The 24,014-nt window shown below is 39.7% G+C and overlaps 1 protein-coding gene across 1 annotated transcript in view; it reads left to right on the top strand.

Moving 5' to 3' along the window:
• Dock11 (dedicator of cytokinesis 11) overlaps nt 1-24,014 on the top strand; it is a 186,453-nt gene that overhangs the window by 99,998 nt on the left and 62,441 nt on the right. The window contains 13 exon segments of the mRNA XM_032889739.1: nt 1,130-1,253; nt 6,320-6,441; nt 6,874-6,960; nt 7,715-7,804; nt 14,455-14,573; nt 16,913-16,982; nt 17,070-17,195; nt 18,338-18,409; nt 20,485-20,551; nt 20,554-20,589; nt 20,592-20,629; nt 21,917-22,000; nt 23,190-23,301. Of these exon segments, the coding sequence (XP_032745630.1) occupies nt 1,130-1,253; nt 6,320-6,441; nt 6,874-6,960; nt 7,715-7,804; nt 14,455-14,573; nt 16,913-16,982; nt 17,070-17,195; nt 18,338-18,409; nt 20,485-20,551; nt 20,554-20,589; nt 20,592-20,629; nt 21,917-22,000; nt 23,190-23,301 (1,147 nt within the window).

Here is a 24,014-nt window from a genome sequence, read left to right on the forward strand (position 1 = left end):
CTATGGCCCCTTCTGCCCCAGCTCTGGGCCCCACTCATTCTGTTTTCAATGCATTTTCCCTGGTTTCTTTGGGGGCAGGGAAGGAATTAATAGTGTCTTGCATTTTTGCTACCCAGGGGGGAGAGTATGTCCATGTTTATGTGCAGTAGAGCATTAGATGCCCAGATGGTCTGGATGCTCTGAACAGGCATATTCGGTAATGAATATACCTATAATAGACCTCGGCGATAATGCTCCCAACCATGGCCTTGTATGCATTATAATTGGACCAAATGACCATTGACATACTATTCTTATGTGCCTCTCTATAGCCAGTATCAACCAGTGCAGAGATGTAAACATAATAAATGAGACATGATTATTTCCAGAGTGTCTGAAATAATAGATTTTTTTTATTCATTCACTATATATTGACTAGAAAAGACAGAGAAAGCAGTTATTTTCATGTGTATCTGTATGGATATGGGTATGTGTATCAAAGTTAAAATTTTGTTTCTTACCTGCTAATAGGAGATATAAGCGTACAATTGGTTTGTAATTAGAAAATTCCTTGAAATTGAATCTTATAAGCATCTTTTGAACCTAACGTTTGGAGTTATATGTGACATCTTTCTGTCTGTTCAAGAACAAAGTTTCATTTGTTTTTCCTTGAGAAAGTTTTATGAACTCTGATTTGAGGGTACTGTAATGTGATGGTGAACATTTGTATATTACTTGTAGGATTTTAATTTTGTCCATGCACAGAGGAAACACAACTTAGGTTATGTAGCATTTCAAATTCAGTGTTCATTGGATTGCACTGGACATGAGGATGTGGTTTTTAATCTACTGTTTTATAAAATCCTGCTTTAAAACTGGGGGAATCCATTGAACTATACAGAAAGAAGTATTAAATCAACAAAAGTATTAAATCCCCACAACTCAGGAGAATAGTGCTGTCAAACTGAGGATGAGCAGAAAAACATCTGAAGTGCATTGAAATGATACCTGCTATTAGGCCACTTAGCTTATCCTTCAGGGGGTATTTTTGGAACAGTACAGTGAAACTGAGCTACATGTCTGACAGCCTAACCTAACAGCTAAAACAAAGCAAACCAAAATGGCCTATGTAATGTCTCTACCATTTCAGATCAAAATCGAGCTTCCCATCCACCTCCATCAGAAGCATCATTTGCTTTTCACTTTTTATCATGTAAGCTGTGAAATCAACACAAAAGGAACAACCAAAAAGCAAGACACAGTGGAAACTCCAGGTATGTGTGCTGCTTGTTTATTTATTTGTGTGGGGGCAGGGGACTAGTGGTGGTGTGGTGTGGTATTGGGGATCAGACCCAGGGTCATATAATCTTTCTCTAGGATATAAAATCTTTTCACCAAGTTGTCAACTGCTTCACCCCTTGACCAAAAATTATATCTCTGGGTTATACAGCTCATGCTGAGCCAAGCTAAAAGCAGAGCATTACCGGAGCTCAGGAGTTGAAGACCAGCCTGGGCAGCAAAACAAGCTTCTTCTGAAAACAGTTCATTGACAAAAGACAAACTGTACATTGATTTTATTATAATGCGTATCAAATATCTTTGTTCAGATGCTCACTAGTACAGCCAGAGTACTGTAAGCGACATCAAGTAATAATGCTGTTTTGGGGAGAAACACATATCACAATACAGCATTGTTATTTCTTTTATGTAGAATTGCCCAGCAACTAGAATTTTCCAGTTCTGCTTATTGAGGAAGAGAAAAGTTAGCCCAGAGCCAGGGACATCTGTGAGCTTGAGGGAGACTGGGGACTGCCTGTTGCTAATGAGAACAGATTTAATGAAGTTGAATAAGCTTTAGCAGTTCTGGTCCTGTGTCACAAAGGCTTTAAATAAACCAGTAGAAGACAGCTTTAGGAGACCATCCAAGGACTGTGAGCATAGCCTGTGTTACTTCCGCTTTACAAATGTCATTATGCCTTAGGATGCATTCATTCAGCAAATATTTCTGTATATTTTTGTGAACTATATTAGTAGATACTATGGAGAATGTAGTAAAAAAAATTCAATATAGAGCTTGTCTTAGAGTTAATATTGATGTGATAAAATACCATGATCACAAAAGCAACTTGAGGAGGAAATGGTTTATTTCAGTTTGTAGCTTGTAATCTATCATGAAGGGAAGTCAGAACAAGGACTAAGAGCAGGAACCTGGAGGCAGGAGCTAAAGCAAAGACCACAGGAGGGGTATTGCTTACTGGCTTGCTCCTTATGGCTAACTCAGCCTGCTTTCTTATAGCACTTATGACTACCAGCCTAGGGATGGCACCACCCACAATGACCTGAACACCCCATCCCCATCAATCATTAATCAAGAAAATGTATGATAGATGTGCCTATAGGTCAGTCTTAGGCATTTTCACAATTGGGAGTCCTTCCCAAATATCTCTATCTTATATCAAGTTGACAGAAAAACCAACCAGGTCAGAGTTCATCATCATTGAGCCTATAATCTAGTTAACTTCATGGGTCCTATGTAGACAATTCTATCTAAGATAATAGTGAACCCTTGTGATATGTGAACACAGGTGAGCGAGTGACTCAGCTAGTGAAATGACAGTGACTGTGACTCAGGAAAGTCTTTCAGGAGATGGTATTGGAATGAAGTCTTAAAGGATGGGGATTGAGCTTAGAATGGTATAATAGAAGGAAGGTGGGCTATTCTGAAATGAAGGAACAGCTTTTACAGAGTTAGAGTATTAAGGGGATAGGGACAGAAAACTAACAAACATACTTATGTTTGTTCTTAACAAAGGAAAAAGAGCCCAGGATGCTGGGTACAGAACCACAGGATGTCAGATTGAAAAGCATTGTGGAAAGCCTTGAAAGCCAGGCTGTGGATCTGACTTTATTAACAGTGTGGGACTATTGAAAGGTTACTAACACCAGTATGAGCCGTTTAAGAGGAAAATGGTCCAGGAAGCAAAGTAAAGGGCAGTGTGAGTTAGAGCAGGAAGAAGGAAGGAAGGACAGAAGGATTCCAGTTGGAGACCTATTTAAAAGGTTCTGTAAAGGAAGAGAGTACACTATGATCAAAACAGGAAGGAAGAATAAGGAAGAATTACAGAGAAGGAAAGTCAAGGGTGAAGGCTTATATCTGTACTTGCAGCACTCAGGAATCTGAGGCAGGAGGATTGTCATGAGCTTAATGCTAGCCTGTGCTATAGTATGAATCTGTTAATTTTTTTTTTTAAAAAAAGGGAAAGAAAAGGTTTAAGGTTCATGTTCTCTCAGTAAAAACCTCCGTGGGTTCCTTATGAATATACTCAACCACCAGCAGATTAAAAATATTATCTTGTATGTGTGTATATGTTCACATACATGCATGATCAAGCCACAAGACATTTTCAGTATCGTTCCTTAGGCGTCACTCAGTCTTACTGAGACAGGGTCTCTCACTGACCTGGAACTTGGCAAATAGGCTAGGCTAGCTGCTGAGAAAGCCCTAGGGATCCATCTGTCTCCACAAGTGCCCTGAGCTGGGAATTGCACATCACCACACTTGGCTTCTTCAAAGATTTGTGCTAAAGATTGAACTCATGACTTCATACTTGCAGAGCAAGCACTTTACCAAGTGAATTCTCTTCCTGGTCCTTGTCAATGTTATTCTGGATCTGAAGCTGAGTGTGGTGGCATATGCTTTTAATCCCAACACTTGGGAGACTGAGGCGGGTGATCTCTTGAGTTTGAGGTCTACTAGCTAATTCAAGGATAGCCAGGACTATAGAGAGACACCCTCTGTGAAAAAAAAATAAAAAAAATGCATCTGTACTAAATTCATATAGGCTTCCCCTCTTGTTTTTGTCTCCTAATTAGTGTAATAAAACATCTCCATAGCAATTACATTCCAACAGATATTATATGTAATCAAGAAATACTTTGAAATATACAGGAGGATGTATGTAGGGTATATGTAAATACTATGCTGTTTTATACATAAATTAAGCATGCAAATTTTAGTGTCTCTGAGATGGTCTTTGGCCAGTCAATCTCCTAGGAATTCCCAGGGCTGCCTACCTGGCAATTAGCTGACTAATTGATGGATGCTTGAGAGTAACCAATGAAGTTTCAAAATTAGGTGATCACAAAGAAGACACAGCAGTATGTGGCAGGCTCCAACTGATGTGTTTGAGGAGCTAGTGAGATCTCGGAGGGATACCATCAGGCCACAGGGTTCAGTATTAGGGAGCCACCATGAAATTGCAGTTAGAGCAGGAGCCTGGAGAAATGAGTTGAAACCACACAGAACTAGAAGAATCCATGCAAGTCCTTTCCACCTGAGTGATAAACTGCAGTTTTCTTATCCAAATTCTAGACAGAAATGGGCAAGGTGTTCGGTGAAGTATGAGGTGGTGATTCTTCATGTCACTCATCAATTCTAACTGTCCTCCCTTAAGTGGCTTCCTACCTTTGAGCCAGATGGCATGCTTGATCGCGTACCTTACAGCTTCCAAGTGCTGCCTATGACTTTCAACTAAGGGAAACACTTGGCCGTGCTCTGATAATTCACAGTGCAAAACTGTCACCTAAGCAGAATTAGGCAGACAGAAAGTGAATTGATGGTTTCTTGGGGTAGGGAGAAAATGACAGTTGGAATGATGTGTTAAGAGTTTCTTTTTGAACTGAAAATTTTCTGTAATCCTTTTTAATGGAGCAACTGCAAATACACCAAAAACCTATCACAAATTATACCTCAATAAAAACTTCATGAGGAAAAATATTGTCTAAGAACAAGAAATAGTTTCTAGTTTGGAAGTGCCTGACACACCACCCCCATTGGTTTAATTTTCACTTTCACAGTATCGATAGTGTCATTTCTTTATTTCTCTCTTTTTAATTTTTTTTATTTTTGAGATTATAATTACATCATTTGCCCCTTCCCCTTTTCCTTCCAAACTGTCCAATTGAGGACTGACCATTTGTTATTTAATAACCTTTGGTTTGCTTTTCCCTGGGGAAGACTTTCTTCCTCTCTAAGCATTCCTTAGCTGCTACAGTCCTTTGTGTAGGACTGGGGCCTCCTGGGCTTCCTGACATTGTCTTTTTAGTGGTGCTTTGCACACAGCACTTTCCTGCTTTTTCTGAGAGCAGAGGTCTAGGGGAAGCATTTTTGAAGTGGGACTAGAGAGGATGCTCTTCGGACATGATACAGTGTCTGTGAAAGCCTTTCAGTCTACTGAGAGAAAGCCATATTTTGGTTGTTTTCTAAGAGCAAAAGCACTTGCCAAATTATATATGTCCATGAAAGCATTGTAACCAGATTTGTGTTGACTTCTGAGTTCACAGTATAAACACACACATGCACACACATGCACATACGTGCATAGGCATTCATGCAAAGAATTTTAAAGACTTGGAAAGCGGTGGATTTACAAAGTGCTCTTCAGCCAACACCCTGCTTCATTTGCCAGAAGTCCATCAAGAGCAAGGTTGGGTTTTTTGTTTTATTCTTTTATTTTTTACAGCTAAGTTATAAACACTCAAAGCCCAGAGTGATCTGTATAATGGAAGGACAGACACGATGGAACTCGAGCAACACAGACGGCTCTGGTTAGTATAGCAAAACAGAATGAGTTTCTAATAGAAAGCCAAGGCCCCCCTTTGGGGTAGAAGTGTTAAGAAATGTAGAGATGGCAGGAAATCTCTTAGTGGACTGAAGTCATAAACACTGTAGCCTGGCTGTGTTCTCCTTCTACTCCTCGACCTCCGGGCAGGAAACCTCTGCCTGTCTAAATGATTGACTCCTTTACTACCTTGTATCCAATGCAGGCTGTAACCTTGATTTAGGACCTTAATTTTCCATACTCCAGTATCCCAGGGTTCCCATAAGAAGTTTTAGAACACATGATTGCTGTCCGAGATGGCGTCAACTGTGAGACTTTCAACTCTAAGTAGAAGGCTAGATAAGAGGGATTTGAACCTTCTAAAACACGAGTCTACCCAAACAGTCGCCAACAGTGGTATTAAGGCACATTTGAGACATTTAAATATTTTCATGAATAACCTTAGGCCGGCTCCTTAATCCTTTTAACTGAAAGGGATATGTTGCTCCCATGTTTACTGCCAAAGACAGAGAGCCAATAACTTTTAGTGGACAGGCTGGGATTAGGAAAAGAGCCAAATGCATTGTTCCTTCCCAGCATCACAGTTGCCTGACACCTGGGCTCCCACATACGGATCCCTGGAAACATCACCATCCCGCCTGCTTCCCCAGCTTGCAGGCATTTGTGTAGCTGATTGTATTTGCGGTTTCATTTCTTACTGTTGATTATTGTCTTGGCAGTTGGATTTGCCTGGGTCCCTTTGCTGAAGGATGGGCGAGTCACCACATTGGAGCAGCAGCTGCCAGTCTCAGCCAATCTTCCCCCAGGCTACTTGAACGTGAATGATGCTGAATCAAGAAGGGTAGGGGGATATCTGGGTTTGGGGAAGCGCTCCCGTTTTATACATTGAAAAGTAGAATTGCGTTGGTATAGGGTGGTGCAGGAATTCTGTAGGCTGTTCCTCCTTCACAATCAAGTTAAGCAGGAAAGACTGCTCTGTGCTTACAGCTGATGATTTCAGTATCTTTTAAAACTGGATTTGGGACATGACTTTAAAAACCTCATTTATTTAAGTAATTCATATTATGGTAATTTATATAAATCTGGAGAGGAGTAGAAATCCAAAATTATTTGGGACATGTTTATTCTAAAGGACACTTATATTCTCCAGTATTTCCTTTGGTTGAACCTAATACATCCCTTTGCGAAATCTCTTAAAATGCATGGGTAGTATCATAGGTTGTTCGTGTATCTCTGGCTGTAATAGATATGCTCATGGCTGTATTTTCTCCAGCAATCGAATGCGGACATCAAGTGGGTAGATGGTGCAAAGCCTTTGTTGAAGATTAAGACCCACTTAGAATCAACCATTTATACTCAGGTAAGTAGCAGCACCCAAATTCCTCATCCGGATACTGGAATATGTTTCCTCATTAGACTGGACTAATTTTAATCTCCCACTGCCTTGGAGAAATTGAACTTTAAAAGGCATGTAGAAGCTATCATCAGCATTTTAACCATGAAAAAAAACTGTCTAAGTTAGGAGAAAATAGCTTCCCTGAGGCACAAAATAATAATGAGTGCTAGTTCAAAGTACATATTGCATTTTTCCACCTCCTGATGTGACCCATGTTGTCCAGAAAGTCAAGATGTACAGACTTCATATGAGATAACTGGATTCCCCAGCAGAGTGTCATGGTTTAAGCTGGGTACTAAATACCAGGAATGGTTCGCCAGGGAATCATGGCCCTTCCTGATGCTACGTTTTCTTCACCTGTCACTTCAGAGCTCTGTTCCTGGTCACTTCATTAAAATAGGGAAACAACTCAATTCGAGAGAATCCATTATTTCTATTTTGATTTGTTTTGTTTTAAAGCCTTAAATAAGTGCTTGCCTAGTTGGGTATGTTTAGCAACTTCCTGTGTGTTCGGAGACACAATATATTTTCCTGGTTGTGGTGCTTCATATGAAGATTGAGAAGATGTCAAGGGCTTATGCAGAGATGGCCCCAGGATCTAGGTGTGAGAATATCCAGATAGATAGGCCTTCATGAAGCTGCATCAGGGAGAGCTGGAGAGCCTGTGCTTGAGGCTAATGAAACAAATTTCATAAGGCTGTTTCCATCTGTGTTCCAGGATCTGCATGTGCATAAATTCTTCCATCATTGCCAGCTGATTCAGTCGGGCTCAAAAGAAGTTCCAGGGGAGCTCATTAAATATTTAAAGGTAAATGAACAGGTTCTGCAAAAGGTTCATTTTTCGTGCCTTTCTGCTGCTACATTTTTGACATTTAAAAAAAAAAAAAAAAAAAGAACCAGGCAAACACCTGAAAATCCTTTGGGCCTCAGGAGGGCACTTTCTCTTTTGTACTTTTCCATCAAGTGGCTGTTTAGAGGCAGACAATAGCATGGCTGCATTAGGGAGAAAATGTTTCAGCCAAAATTTGACATCATGGTTTAGAAACCTCATGAATTTAGTTGGAGAAATGGCTTTGGGGGGAGGGGAGTCTTGGCTCTTCCTGCTAACTACCACTAAAAGGAGAGCATGTTGTGGTGGGGGAAGGACCAGAATAAAAACAGTTTTCCTTGCAATAAAATGTGAAATGGTCCTATGTCCATTAGTGGGAGACTGGATTGGCATAAGGGTCCACTAAAGCTAGAAGCATTTTCTGCATGTAGTGCAGGGGAGGGAGTCTTAAGGGGTCTTAGGGATACCATACTGTAGCAATCAGAGAACCTAATGTTAGGCTTATTCCCTCTGTGTGGAGAATGGTGTGCATCCTAGGACCCACCTGGCAGTAGTTGTATCTTTTCATTACTTCACTAGTAGGTAAGCTGAGGAGACTATGAGGCATTTTAATTTGATGAGTACAGGATTTCCCTTTACCCGTTTGCTTCTGCCTACCAGTGGTCTCAGGAAGCCCTTTCTTTCAGAGAGATAGCTAGTATGCTGTGACGTAGAGCATATGGGTCTGGAAGAAGAATCTGATATTGTGCTGCAGAGCTGTCATTTACTTTGTCTGCGGTTAACCTTTACCAAGACACAGAACTTCTCTTCGCTGTCACATTAGGATAAGAGTAATTAATGCCCATTGCTTGTGAGGCTAAAAAGGACACCTCATCTTCTGGGTCGTGACTGTTCATGACACACTACTTCTGGAGTGCCTCCTGGGAAGCCCGCATCAGGGATCTGAGCAAAGAGAACAGTGTCACCTGTCGTGGAGGGAATGAGCATAGAAACGAGCAAGGAGAGGGGACACATCAAATGATTATAGATACTATAGAGCAACAGTTCTTAACCTGTTGGCTGTGACCCCTTTGGGGGGGTCACACATCAGATACCCTGCATGTCAGATAGTAACATTACGATTCATAACAGTAACAAAATTCCAGTTATGAAGTAGCGACAAAAATAATTTTATGGTTGGGGATCACCACAGCATGAGGAACTGTATTCAGGGTTCACACATCATTAGGAAGGTTGAGAAGCACTGCTATAGTGAGATAGGGAATGTGGTAGACTTTCTGTCTTATCAGGGAGGATGCCTCTGGCAAAGTGTTACTTGACCAGCTACTTAAAGGATGATGGTGGCCAAGTGTCTGCCTGGGAAAGAGCTGGGAACAGTCAGTACAGAGACCCGGAAGAGTTTGGCTTGGTGTGTTGTGCAACAGGAAGAACTATAATATGACTGGTGCGTGAGGTTAGTAAGGCATGACCTCAGGACATCTGGGGAGCCTCTGAGGGTAGCGAGTAGAGTTAGTTTTTGCAACTCAAATAGCAAGTCTTGAAGGAGTTTGACATAGGCATGATTTGCCATTGTTTCTTTTGCTGTTTTATGGGAGCATTGAACCCAGGGCCTCATGCATGCCAGGTACTTAACCACCCTACCATGCAGCTATAGCCTCACTTTTTGGTATTTTGTATATATGTGTCTGTTCATGTGTGTGGGTACCTGTGTGTGGGATGATGTCATTGTGTGGGATGATGTCATTATGCAGCAAAGGTGGGTCCAGGATAAGGCGAAGCCTATCATTGGATGAGAAGGAAGGGTAGGCAGGGAAAAGTCTAGGAAAGAGAGGAGGAAGAGGAAGCAAAAAAAAAAAAAAAAAAAAAAAAAAAGGAAGATGGAGACAGAGGAGGAAGAGGATTCCGATCCAGGTGGTCTAGGTCAATTTTATCTTGTCTAGGTGGGAGGTTTCTATCTTTATTAATTGGCAGTGAATTTATTCTGTAGATGTATTGAAGATTGGGAATTTAACATATAAATCTAATTGGTAAACTACAAGTTTCTATAGCTTTGATTTTACCGGACTACAGGGGATGTGAGCAAAGTTCCCAGCAGGCAGACAGACAACCTGTCTCAGTTCTGGAAGCTGTGCTAGGCTATAGAATGCCTGGGGCTAGTGTGGCATAGTGCCACACTAGAATGGCCCGTGGAATGGGATGTGTGTGTGTGTGTCAGGCGTGATAACAATCCGCCAAGGGGACAGTGTGTGAAAGTGGCTGGCAGAGAAACATTTGGAACACGCAGCTCCCATGGGAGCCGCTCAGAGTGAGAACTCCCGGGAACCAGTTCTGCCGTTATTTTACCACAACACCTGTGTGGATAAGCATGTGCATGCATATGTGTGTACATATATATGAAGGCCAGAGGGCAATCTTAGGTTCTGTTTCCTAGGAGCAGTCTACCTTGTTTTTCAAGACAGTATTTCTCACTGTCCATGAGCTTGGCAAGTAGTCAATTATTGGCCAGAGAACCCCAGGAATCTGCCGATTTCTCCCTCTTCCCTATGAATAGAATTACAAACTGCCAACACCATGTTTTTAATGTTGGTGCTGGAGATCAAAATCAGGCCTTCATGCTTGACTGGCAAGCAACTTACCTACTGAGATATCACCTCAGCCCTGTATTTTATTTTTAAAATTCAAAATATTTTTGTTAAGTTGCCCAGGCTGGTCTTTAACTCACTATGTAGCCTAAGTAGGCCTTGAACTGCCAATAGTCCTGCCATCTCCTCCCAGACTGGACTGGACCAGACTGGACTGGGATCATAGTTACTAGGTCAGGCTTGACTTTTGTTTTTATAGTACTATCCTGCCTGCCACATAAAAATATTTAATTTTTGCTCAAGAGAGACAATCAGTAGTGACTCTCAGCTTCAGTTAGCATTCAGGACTATAACAGTCATATAACTTTCAAGTCCAATCCTTAGTACCATCTAGGAAGACTCCAGTTATATGGATGGACAGTTTATCTGTTAAAGTCATTGATTTTTCCTTTTGGAGGGACCTTTGTGAGAATTTTCATAGAGTGGTGTTAGATACATCATTTTCAAATACTGGGATTCTTCAAATGGAACAAAATGTGCACTGGTATTTGCTTTTAAGGGTGTAGAATGTCTCCGAGTTACACAATGCACATGCGCTCTCTGGTGGCCATAAGTGAAATGGCATGCCATGGCAGAAATAGTGCAGAAGGGGGTTGTGCAGCATTTTCTTTCTGAGGATGAGAAAACGGAAGTCTTAAGGAGAGGTGATTTGTCTACAGTGCTCCAGCTGCTTATTAGCTGAGCCGCGTCTGTGACACATCTCTTGATGTGTCCTATGAACATCCCAGCAAACCTTTCTATTATCCCTGCAAATGGCGGTTGCATGAATTCATTTATTTGTTGTTTTGTGATGTATGTAGTACCTAAGGAGCTTGCACAGGAGAATGACTTAGAAACATTGTCCGTATGGATATTACAGCCTAAGCAAAGGCAGAGCGAAAAGTAAGTTAGCTAGCAACTTCTTCATAATACCGAGAGCTGTCAGAAGACAGAGGTTATTAAATGTTATATGTTTGATACAGAATTGCAGGTATTAAAGATTCAGATCTTTGAGAAGACCATGTAGAGCAAGGACTCCCATTTTGCCTTATTTATTTATTCAGCCATTCACCAAAGATTTATTAAGCACCTTATGTGGGCAAGGCATTGTTCTGGTGTCACTGAGGGAAATTTGGACAGAACTAGTTTTGCGTGGGTAGGGAGATTATAAACTTTAGGGGGAAAATGAGTGCCATGAAGAAAAGAACAGGTTAATGAGAACATTCCAGGTAGACTTGACAGGGAAGGCTTGTCTGTGGTAATGCCAAAAAGAGGGACCGAAGGAAGGCTGACAGCCATAGGCGAGAAGAGACTGTTATAGCGGGTGTGCGTACCCTATACTGGTGTGTTTACAGGAAAGCGAAGACAGCATAGCTGGCCCACAGAGAGCAGAGAGTGGGGGATGAGGCTGCTGGGAGCTCAACCTGAAGATCGGACTGATCATGGAGGCCCGTGATGGCCTTCGTAGTGCTTTTGCTTGGTTTGTATTTAACAAGGGGAAGATGGCATTAACTAATTTGCATTTCAAAAAGGACACTGTAGTTACTGTTGAGAATAAATTATAGAAGATAATAGCTGTATAGTGGTAGCAGAGAGCACCATCCTACATGGAATACTCATTTGCCTTGTCTGCCTGGTCTTCCTTGCCAGAAACATCCCTTCTGCTCAGCTCACATTTGCTACCTACTTGCAGTCCTATTGTCACTTCTTTTGTACATGTGGTACACATACCCGCCCTACTATTCACTATTTGTACTGAAGTGATTTAGTTCCATGTCTTTGCCCCTTCCGACAGGGAACTCTCTAATGGTAGTAGCTGTGTTCAGCCTTTTCAGTCTGCTTTCTGTCGTTTGGCTTTTAGATGTATATCCAGTACACCTCCATTGAATGATAGATGAAATGGATTCACTGAAATAAGGATTTGAATTTGCCTCGGATGAGTAATTGGGAATTGGCTAAAAACTGAACAAAACAAAATAAAAGAAAGCCTATGGTATATTTAAAGAGCAGTGGTGATGCTAGTTTGGCTTTCTGAAGAACAGTTGTCAGTTTTTTTTTTTTAAAGATTTATTTATTTTATGTATTTGAGTACACTGTCGATGTCTTCAGACACACCAGAATAGGGCATCAGATCTCATTTCAGATGGTTGTGAGCCATCATGTGGTTGCTGGGATTTGAACTCAGGACCTCAGGAAGAGCAGTCAGTGTTCTTAACCACTGAGCCATCTCTCCAGCCCCAGTTGTCAGTTTTAAGATTCAAAAATGCAGACTAGGTCTTCAGTACACTCAACTTAATTCTATAGCTCAGGATTTCTCAAGTTCAGCACTAATGACATTTAGGGGAGGATAGTTCTTTGTTGTAGAATGTTTAGCAAAACTCCAGGCCTCTACCTAGTAGAAACCAGGAGCACATGCATGCATATGCAAGTTGTGATAGCCAAAACCAGCCACACACATCGCTAAACCTCTCAGAGACCACGTGATTCCTGAATGAGGACCACTACTCACAGTAACAGGAACACATCACATTTGTAGAGCGGCTGAGGATGTAGGTCAGTAGGAAAGTTTTTTACCTAGCGTGTGGGAAACTGTCACATCTTCAGCACTAATAGAAGAAAGAAGATGAGAACCATTTTGGTAGAAAGTGGCCTAAGGTAGTCAGCATCCAAGGTGGGTGGGCAATCAATTTGGAAATGTGTGCTGGGTATATTGAGAATGAAGAGAAACTATAGTTGTTGTGAATGAAGAGAAACTGTAGTTGTTCTGGAAGAATGTCAAGGGGGTGTCCTGAAAGGGGCCCTCAGAAGAGAGAATTGCAGAGAGAATGCACAGGAAGGAAACCCTTGGAAGGACAACCCTGTGTTCCTGGAGCTTGCCAGCTTATCCCGTGAACCCGATGATGAAGAAGCTACACAGAGGCCTAAAGCTCTTGTTGAGATACAAATGATGGAGTCCTGGAAAGGGGAGGTGCATGTGAGGATGTGAAGACAGAGGAAAGCAGACCAATAAAGGGAAATGATGCGTTCCCTTAAGTGCAAAGACTTGGCTCGTTCTGTTTCCCATAGCACTACACATAGAATTGATTTAAAAAATTTCCTCAGTAAAGATGGATTTTCTTTTTTGCTTGGCTGATGGAGTGATGAAGCTAATGACTATGAAAAGAAGAAAGTAGCAAGCAGCCCTGTAACATTTCTATGTATACATAAATATATAATATGTCAGCACACATTTGGGTGTTTGTTACACCCTTTATTAGAGATGGAGTGCAAGCGTGTGGAATAAATGTAGTCAAAGAATGTTAGAGGACTGGCCAGATGGCCTAGTGGGTAGAGGTGGCAAGCCTGACCATCTGAGTTTGATTTCTGGGACCCATGTAATAGAAGAGAGAAATGATTCCTGCAAGTCATACTGTGGCACATAAACTCCCACATACATGTGTATATGTGCTCCTATACAAATACACACACACACACACACACACACACACACACACACACACACAAAGTAAGTAAAATATAAAAATTTTAAAAGAATGTTAAAGTGCAAACTATCTCAATTTCATAGATGATGTGGGATAAAGCAAATTCTGTACAGACATGTTCTTTACTGAAGCTCACGTAACTTACCATCAGGTTAGCTGGAGGCTATGATTCTCTTAGAAAACATGTAGAATGGATGGTGTTTGTAGGCAGATCTTTCCAACCCCCACCCTGGCAATGATTATCGATTTACCAAAAGCAGTTTTCTTCTTATCAAGCCCATAAATAAATTGTACTTGCTATCTTCAGTTAGGTATTCCTGTCTAATTAACTCGCGGAACCCAAATAGCAAAACAAACAATGGGGTGGATTAAGTCCTTAGCAAGTCTCCTGTCTAGGAAGTGCATATTTCAGCAAGCATATATTCAAGCCAATATGTCGCTCATTACTTAATTTTCTTATTGTTTCGCATTTGCAAATTAGATCATATTTCTGTTTGTTTCCATAACTAATAATGACTTATTTTAGTGTTTGCATGCCATGGAGATCCAAGTCATGATACAGTTTCTACCTGTAATTCTTATGCAACTCTTCCGAGTTCTCACAAACATGACCCATGAAGATGACGTTCCCATCAACTGCACCATGTGAGTTTCGGTGTTATAATGGAAGAAGCTATTTGCTTCAGGTCTTTCTTCTTTTCGTTCATGGCTATAAACTTCCCTCTTAAAAATGTGTTTGTTCTGTTCCATTGGTTTGGTCATATTGTCTCATCATCACTTGTCTGAAAGATTTTTTTTAATTTTCCTTTTGATTTCTTTCTTTTTAAAAAAATTTAAAGTAAGTTTATTGTTAAAAAAAACTTTCAACTAAAATAAACAACACACACCTAAATGAACGAGACCCAACATTTATGCATCTCTCAGTGAATTTCTATGCAGTCAGAAGAGCCATGCAGAATGGTAGCCGTGGAACTTCACTATTTATCATATTTTTATGCATTTAACCATCAACAAAACCAACAACTCCATGGCAGAATTATGAGAAAAAATTAGCTGTGTATCCTCTTTCGTGATGTTCATTTATTACACTTGTTCGGTCCTTTCTAATCCTCTAATAGTCAGCCTTCCTTGTTCTTCCATATATGTTATACTGAGCCCACAGTCATATTTGTTTACATATATATATACATGATATTGGCTAGGTTCGACATGTGATAGAGACCATGGCTATTTTCTCCCTGAGACTGTGTGACCTTACTTAATATTAGACATTCTGAATCCATTCATTTTATTTCTATCTATCTTTTTTTCTTTCTTTCTGGATGGTTGTTCAGAAACATGGCATTTACTTTTCACTGTTGTTTTGTTTTCCCAGATCTCTTCTCTTACTGATTTTTTTTTTTTTTTTTTTTTTTTTTTTTGCTTCACTGTACTGTGGTTGAAAACTCTATCTGGTATGATTGCAGTCATCTTAAATCTTACTAAAACTTTTTAAAATAACCCAATATATGTTCAATCCTGGAGACTATTGTATGCACACAGGCAGAATGTGTCTTCTTTTACTGTTGAATGAAATGTGTTCTGTGTACATATATATTTTGTTAAAGTATAGTTAAGTTCAAATATTTGCTTCCTGATTTTATGTCTGGTTGACCCATCTATTGTTGAAAATGATACATTGAAATCCCACACTGTTCTTGCACTGTTGTTTACTGTTCTACACCTATTTATAAGACAAACATACATTTCAATTGCCCTTTCTCCAATCATGTTCTCTACTTGTATTATACTGATATGGTAGCCACTCAGCACATTTCACAACTGTGGCTAGTTCTTCTGAGGAATGAATATTGAATTGCAGTTCAGTTTAGTTTTAACCAATATAGTCAGTCACCTATGACCAGTGTTTCTTATATGGAACAGAGTGTGTCATTAAAACCATAAGTTTTGACTTGGAAAAGTATTCTATTTCTGTATGAAAACAAAGGTACATTGTAAGGTAGAGGGTAAAACATACTCGAATTTCAGAATGAAAATAGCTGACTTGAAAAACTGCTGTGCTCAGTGCTGGATGTCTTTGACCCTGCTGCCCTTTACTGCCTTTGCCCCTAGAACTCAGGCTACAAACACTTCCAGGCCGTGTGCCCATATCTGCTGTCAGGCAGTCCTGTTCCTGAAAGTTTAAGAAGCATTATTCTAATATAATGGTTCTCGACATGCTCGTCCCAGATGAGCAGCAGCACTATGCCCAGGAAGCTTATCAAGATGCTAATCACTGAACTTTAACCTCAGCCCTACAAAGTCAGAAACACTAGGCGAGGAGCCAAGCAATCTGTTAACACGCCTTCCAGATGACGCTGATGCCTGCTGAAGTTTGAGAGGCACGGCTAGTCTCTTAAGTTTACCTCCAACTTTCATCTCATTTTATTTCTCTGTCCTTCCTTTTCTCTTGACACAGTTTTCGTGTTGTCTTTTGGTTGGTTGGTTTTGGTTTTGTTGAGACAGTCCCATTTGGTAGCCCAGACAGGACTAGACTCATGGTGATCCTCCTGTGTTAGCCTCCCACGTACTAGGATTACAGGTGTGCACCAACCACCTTTCCCAGCCACTTTATCTTTTCTGTTCCTTTTATCATCACTGGAAGGGATGTGAGTATTTACTTTACTTGAGCTCTTTTACAACCTAGGGCTATGACTATACTTTTAAGCGAATACACAGATTTAGAAAGGAGAATGAAACATCCGGGCTGCTAAAGTAAAGTATCCTTCTGAACCAGGAAGTATATTTTTCAAGGTGCCAAGTGGCTTCTTCAGTGGACTCTTGTAGACCTAAGCCACTGTCACCTTTTCTCTTAACCCTCTTGTTGTTCAGGCATTTTGTTCGCTTTGTTTTGTTTTCTGGGATTAGATTTGCTCATATGTGTCAATCACACTAAAGTCAGGAGTTGAAGCATGGCCTGCTGACTTTCATGAATGTTGTTTCAGGGTTCTCTTGCACATTGTGTCAAAGTGTCACGAAGAAGGCCTGGAGAGCTATTTAAGATCCTTCATAAAGGTTTGTGGAGTAAAGCTTTCTTGCTAGATGATTTTACTTGCTTCCCAGGATGGTCAGATCTGATGGTTTACTTGGTTCTGTTTGCAGTATAGCTTCAGACCTGAAAAACCAAGCACTCTTCAGGCCCAGTTGATACATGAAACCCTGGCTACTACTATGATAGCAATATTGAAACAGTCTGCAGATTTCTTAGCTATAAATAAACTTCTAAAGGTAAGGATGGAGGACACAACTGGAAGTAAAGCCAGTCGCTCCATACTTGCTGTGACCTTTCATTTTTATCCTCTTTTGCCCCTGACCTTTGCTCCTTCTCTTCCATTGCACACGTAGCTTTCACAGAGCCTTCTTCTCCCTCCATGTTTACCCCTTGCTCTGAATTAACTGTTGTTCTAATTCTTTTTACTGTTTCTTTAATTGGTGATAGAATTATGGGCCTTTTTTTTATTAACTTGAGTATTTCTTATATACATTTAGGGTGTTATTCCTTTCCCGGTTTCCGGGCAAACATCCCCTCCCCTCCCCTTCTTTATGGGTGTTCCCCTCCCCATCCTCCCCTTGCCGCCCCCCCAACAATCTAGTTCACTGGGGTTCAGTCTTACAGGACAATTATGGGCCTTTTGAAAAGAATCAACTAGAGATTTGATGCTAGCTTTCAAATTATATGATATGGCAACCCTTATAGGTCATGTAGGCTTTGCCATGTTGTATCATCATAGCCAAAGTTGATAATCCAAACTGAATGTAGACAGCAGTAATATTTATAACCTTTATTTGTGAAAGGGGGACAAGAGAGGGCAATGAGGTGAACATGATCAAAATATATACATGTATGAAAATGCCATCATTAAACCCATTTAATATATAACCCAATTAATATATATTAATTTAATATATAATTATATATGCTATTAAAATGTTTAAGTGTTCATTGTAGAGAATTTTTAAAAAGTAATAAAAATAACTAAAAGTTGGTTTGCTTTCATTACTAATAATATCACTGTTAAAAAAAATTCCTGTCCCACGAAGCAACCTTCCTATTCTTCCACTGTTCGTGCTTATAGAAACTTTGTATTTTTTGTTGGCTAACTATTCCTGGGAATGGGGTCTTCTTGCCCTGGATCATGGCTGATATACACAGTGTCATTTCTTTCTTTCTCTCTTTCTTTTCTTTTCTTTTCATTTCTTCTCTTTGTCTGAAACACTTGGGAAGTATTCTGTGAGAATTTAATAGTGAATTGAGGTCACTTGAAAATATTATCAAACTTCAGAGACAAGATGTCTGTTGATTTGTCCAATGTTTCAAAGCCTCAAATATTTGGGTAATTATTAAGGCATATATGTGTTTTCTTTTTCAGTACTCATGGTTTTTCTTTGAAATAATTGCAAAGTCGATGGCCACATACTTACTGGAAGAGAATAAAATTAAGGTAGGCTCAACAATCATTTAATTAATTAATTAATTAATTAATTAACTAACTATGTTTGAGATAGCCTGTAGTCCAGGCTGGTGTCCAACCCATGTTCAACCTCCCAAGTGCTTGGATTACAGACTTGAGCCATCTACTAGGCCCATTTTAATTGCTAAATGGTAATTGCACATATTTATGAAAATAACCTGTAACATGTATAAAGAAAGCCAACTTTATCCATAGCAATAAAATGCAAATTCCCTTTTATGCTAATGATTCTTGCCCTTCACTTTCCCGATGTTGCTTAAAGAAACAATGAGTATTTGCATAATTCTAAGGTCCCACACTTCATGTTCTTACGTGTTCTTTAATTTGCAGCATATAGTTAGAAATAATTATAGTAGGATATAGGTAATATCCTACAGTTAGTTACTATATAGAATGCATCGGCTTTGACACTTTGCATTCCTTTTGTGATTTAACAATGTCAATGTTGAGGAGCTGAAGAGATGGCTTAGTGTTTGTTGCTCTTGCAGAGGACACAAGTGTGATTCCTAGCACCTCTGTCAGGCAGCTCCTAACCACCTGTTACCCCAGCTTCTAAGAATGTTACCTTCCTTTGAACTCTACACGCACCCCTGCTCTCTCCCACATACACAGAAGTAAAACATATTTTTTGCAAATAAAAATTTATTGAAAAGATTCAATGAGAAAAAGGAGCAAATCAGACATGTTCTGTCTATGAGAAGGGATTAAGGTATATAACAGAAAGGGTAAAAAGAAATTTATGTAAATATTAATATAGATTTCTGCATGTGTAATATTTCTGCATCATGTAATAATATCAAATATATTTCTAAACTGCAGTATGTACATTGTCTTGTTTTTCTATTTTAACGTTATTATTATTTGTTGTCGTTGTCACGTATATGTGATGTGTAGACGGGACCCCATGTGAGCTACAGAGCACTTGTTGAGACATCAGGAGTTTGGTTCTCTCATGCCACTACGTGTGGGTTTCTGTGTATCAAACTCAGATCATCAGGTCCTGCACAGCAAACATTTTTCCCACTGAACAGTCTCACAGGCCCCTTATTTGTTTATGAATCTTGTTTTAAAGTTACATGTTGAAAATTCCTGAACTGAAATGCCTAGAACTAGAAGGGTTTCCATTTTTTTTATTTTCAGATTTTAGACTATTTGCATATACATAGTGAGATAGGTATCTTGGGGACAGGATGCATGTCTAAACATGACTCATTCATGTATCATGGATACTTTATACACAGCCTGAAGACAGTTTTATGCTTTACTTTACATTTGTGCCTGTGTTTTGACTTCAATGAGCAACACAACATTGGGTGTGGAATTTTCCATGTTTAGTGTAGAACTCAGGTTCAGGTTTTAGTGCACTTCCGGTTTGAAAATTTTCAATGACAAACAACCTGTACAAAGAAGTTTTCTTGGTTACTGAAATCATAATGGTGAGGCATGTGAAATAAAATCTCTTCTCATAGAAATTTCATAGAGTAAGTTCACTAAAATTGTGATACATGCATATGTTCTATGCCAGAAAAATAAAATACAAGAAGTGTGCCTGCGTCCCAGGAGCTTGGATTCTACAGCTGGGTTATATTGACCAATGCTATGCCTAATGATAATTTCAGATACTTATATTATTAGAGAATCAGGTCATTCCTTCATTTTCGAGGTCTAGAATAACAGTTCTCAGCCTGTGAGTCACAACCCAGTTGGGGATCTAATGACCCTTTCATATCACATATCAGATATCCTGCATATTAGATATTTACACTATGATTCCTAACAGTAGCAAAATTCTACTTATGAACTAACAACAGAAGTAATTTTATGCTTGGGAGTCACCACAACATGGGAGTTGCAGCATTAGGGAGGTTGAGAACCACTGCTCTAGAATAAAATTTACTTTGAACAAATAGGGGGTCATTTTTAGTTGAAAGAAAAAAACGTACTTTTTAAAGCCATTTCCATGATGGGACATGTTTGAAAGTAAGGTGACATTTGATCTCTTTAGACTTTTTCAAACTCTGACTCTTTTTCTATTTGTATTTAAGCTTCCCAGGGGACAGAGATTTCCGGAGGCATATCATCACATCTTACATTCTCTGCTTCTTGCAATAATTCCCATGTGACCATTCGCTATGCAGAGATTCCTGATGAGTCCGAAATGTGAACTATAGCTTGGCCAGCTTCCTAAAGGTGAGTTGAAGGATCTTAGGATCCGGAAAGCCAGAAGAATAATAGTTCTCTTTTTCCCTGGAAAAGCTGGGTGTTTGGCTTCTTCTTTTTCCATTGTTGAGGATTAAACCTATATCCCTTGCATGCTGGGCAAATGCTACACTCCTTAGCATATCCCTAGCCCCTAGCTAGGTCTTTTCAAAGCTGTTTGAATTACTCTTCAGACTGATGGGTCAGTTCATCCAGGTTTACTCTCCCTCCACCTGCAGCAAGTAGTTAAATGGCTCTGCCTGAGCCAAAAGACTGGCCATGCTTATTTCACAAAACAGTTTTAAATATATTTCAAATGGAATGCTGTTAAGTGGAGCAAGTGTTGGCCCGGTCAGTGCCCAGTCTTTATCATACTCTGACATCTTTATGCAGTTTAATCATTTTTCTAGTCTGATTAGCTTTTGAGTTTGTCCCTCTCCTCTCCTCTCCTCTCCTCTCCTCCTCCTCCTCCTCCTCCTCCTTCTTCCTCTCTCTCTCTCTCTCTCTCTCTCTCTCTCTCTCTCTCTCACACACACACACACACACACACATGTGGAGGTGGGGGGGGGAGAGAGAGAGGGAGAGAGAGAATGTGTTTGAGGTGTGAGTGTGTATGTACCATTACACGTGCCTCAGACTGGAGCAGCACATCTGCCATTTACTGCCATATTCTTTTGCAGCAATGTCTCTCATTGAACCGGAAGCTAGACTGGCAGCCCTAAAGCCCTAGACATCTCCCTGTCTCTCCCAATCCCCATGGCACTGGGCACTGGAGGTACAGGGCTACATGTGGCCATGCCCGGCTTTTTTTTGACATAGCTATTTGGATTCTAATTCAAGTCTTCATATTTGTGTGGCAAGGCTCTTTACCTTCTGAACAATTTTCATGGCCAAAATTTTAATGTTTGAACTAAAAGGTACCTCATTGCTATTGTCAGCAGAAATTGTTTACTTTGCTTGGTGAGGTTCTTTGAGACGTAACAAAACTCCTACCCTTACAAAAGATGTCAGTTTTTTGCTTTTTGTTTTATTGTCATATATGTGGGTGGATGTGTCTTGTTTTTGGAAATTAGAGAGTTGAAGCCCTTAAGTCTTGATTCCACTGAATACTTACTTTTCTCCTTTTCTTTAAGGTCACCCAAAACTCTTGACAGCTCTTCTCGTATTATCCATAAAAATAATATCCCCTTTGTGTAGAACAGATTTTTAAATTCTTTAAAATCATGACAAGAACCACTTAGAAATTACATAACTAATCTTCCTTCTTTGCCTTATTAGCGCTGTTTGACACTGATGGACAGAGGCTTTGTTTTCAATTTGATAAATGACTATATATCGGGATTTAGCCCCAAGGATCCTAAGGTAAGTTCTAAGGACATAATTGTAGTAGCTATTGAACATTTAAGCATGAAGTCAAAGTTGACAGTTCTAGTCTCTTTTGGAGGATTCAGAAAAGTTCTTCTCATTTGCATACTTTGAGCATTGTTAAAAGCAAGAACTGTTGAGTAGTTTGGAGAGCCACCACGACCACCCACAGATTGGGCAGTTTACTAATAGAATTCAACAGAGAGCTGTAATTCTGCGTGGTGACATTGATTAGAGTGACAGGATATGTATACCCAGCAGGATCAAGAAAGAAAAAGACAGCCAGTGAAGTCTGTGGTGATCCCCATGCAGACAGCTCGTGCTTTTTCCCTCTTGTGAAGATACGCTTTCTCACTAGGGGTGAGAAGACAGCTAAAAAACTGCTGTATTTCTGTTTAGAGTCTAGGGTTCTTTGGGATTGACCCAGATGTGGAGATGGGAATGAAAAACATGCAGAAAGACCTAGGGTTGGGTGAGCCATGATGGAGAGATACCGGAAGTCTAGAATCACAGTAGGTTTATTAGCTACAGCTTAGTGGGGATGCAGGTTTATTATACACAATTGATGGAAGAGGTAAGGGGTTCATTTTAGGGGACCACTCTCAGGGTGCAGTCATGCAGGTTGTATAAACTGTCAACCTCTACAGATCAAAATTCTAGACTAGTGATTTATGCTGAACACCTACTTTACTTTCTGATAGTCTAGAATTTTTTGATTTGCTGTAACGCAAAATCAGTTCACTGGAAGAACTGTGGGAAGGAAAGTATACCCCTGACATATGAGTATTCATAACATAAGCACAGCTGCCAGTTCAGGACCCCAGGTGACTTAGATCCATAGGAATAGCAAGGCCTTCCCCTGGCCAGAGTACAGAGGTTGACATGTTTCCTCTGTGATAAGGACTTTGTAGACTGGCACCAAGAAACACAACCTTATCAGAGAGGGAACATGTCAAAATCCCTTTTCACAAATGACAGCCAACATCAATGTTGCAACAGGCCTTTTTTTTTTTTTTCAATCTACCATTAGGGCCTGCTATGTTAATCCTTTTCCTGTACAGATTGTACCTGTAAGTATACTTGAAGATAAATACTAACGCCTATTAGGAAACTAGAGATCTTATTTTTCAATCATCAACCAATAAATGCCTACAAAATGAGACCTGATATATATTTTACCATTTAGGTTCTTGCTGAATACAAGTTTGAGTTTCTGCAAACAATCTGCAATCATGAACATTACATTCCTCTGAACTTGCCAATGGCATTTGCAAAACCTAAATTACAGAGAGTTCAAGGTATGTATTTGTATTTTCCATTATTTGGGATTGTTATTCCTTTTGGGACAGTAGTAGTGTAGCATAATGTTTTCTAGTGAAACCAGTTAACTTTATGGTAACTTGGGAATTGTTACTATGTGAAGATAGGTTCCTTAATGGCATTCTGCATTTCCTTCATTCTATCAGTAGCAGTAGTCTCAGTATGGGACATTCCGATATGCTACATGTATTGTTGCTAAACACAAATGTCAAGACACTAGTGAAATTCATTTCTATAATAACAGTGTATTGAATTTTATTTAAGAGGAAATGGGAAAGTATGTGAATGCCTTTCTGCTGAAAGCATCAAAAATAAATATAAAAAGTAAAATGATAATTTTTTATGTAGTAAATTTATGAAATGCCTCAGATTTAATCTCCATTGCTAGTTTTATTGAATGCTTTGTTGTATAGCACTATTCTTATGTTATTATGTTTTTTATTTGTCCCTTTTCTTTTCATATATTAATTAGATTTTTTTTCATTTGCGGTGGACCGTTTGACTTCAGTAGGTAGGTTTAACTCGGTTCACTCTCAAGTAGTATGTTGTGTTTAAACACAATTGATTTGATGAATGGCCAAGATGAATGGGGGCTTTATTTGCTTTTCAAATCCTCCCTAGCCAAAGTGAGCCTTTAATTTCTGGTACCTAAAAATCTTAAAGGCAAGTGCTTGTCTACCCTTAAAAATGA

This window comes from Rattus rattus, chromosome X (genome assembly GCF_011064425.1).
Source record: "Rattus rattus isolate New Zealand chromosome X, Rrattus_CSIRO_v1, whole genome shotgun sequence".
In the NCBI taxonomy this organism is placed as follows: Eukaryota; Metazoa; Chordata; class Mammalia; order Rodentia; family Muridae; genus Rattus; species Rattus rattus.